The sequence below is a fragment of the Penaeus monodon genome, chromosome 31 (assembly GCF_015228065.2).
Source record: "Penaeus monodon isolate SGIC_2016 chromosome 31, NSTDA_Pmon_1, whole genome shotgun sequence".
Lineage (NCBI taxonomy): Eukaryota > Metazoa > Arthropoda > Malacostraca > Decapoda > Penaeidae > Penaeus > Penaeus monodon.
The window spans coordinates 4439048-4439248 of NC_051416.1; the positions used below are offsets into that span (position 1 = coordinate 4439048).

General features: G+C 54.2%; 1 protein-coding gene across 1 annotated transcript in view; it reads left to right on the forward strand.

The window, feature by feature from the left end:
* Positions 1-7: 7 nt before the first annotated feature.
* The window catches only part of LOC119593008 (protein white-like), a gene marked incomplete at its 5' end in the record, with an annotated part of 10766 nt that continues 10572 nt past the window's right edge, over positions 8-201 (forward strand). The window contains 1 exon segment of the mRNA XM_037941899.1: positions 8-164. Coding sequence (XP_037797827.1) covers positions 8-164 — 157 coding nt within the window.

Genomic DNA, 201 nt, shown 5'->3' on the forward strand with positions numbered 1-201 from the left:
CTTGCAGAGTGGCAGCGATTCCTCGGTGGCCGTGGGAGACGAGGACCAGATCACGTACTCATGGCACAACGTCAACGTCTACAGCAACCCGAGGGAGAGGGGCAGCAGGTCGCTCTTCAGCAGGAGAAAGCAGGAGTCCAGCGAGAAACACATTCTTAAAGATGGTTCGTGACGATGAGGAGGAGGATTTTTGTTTTAGGA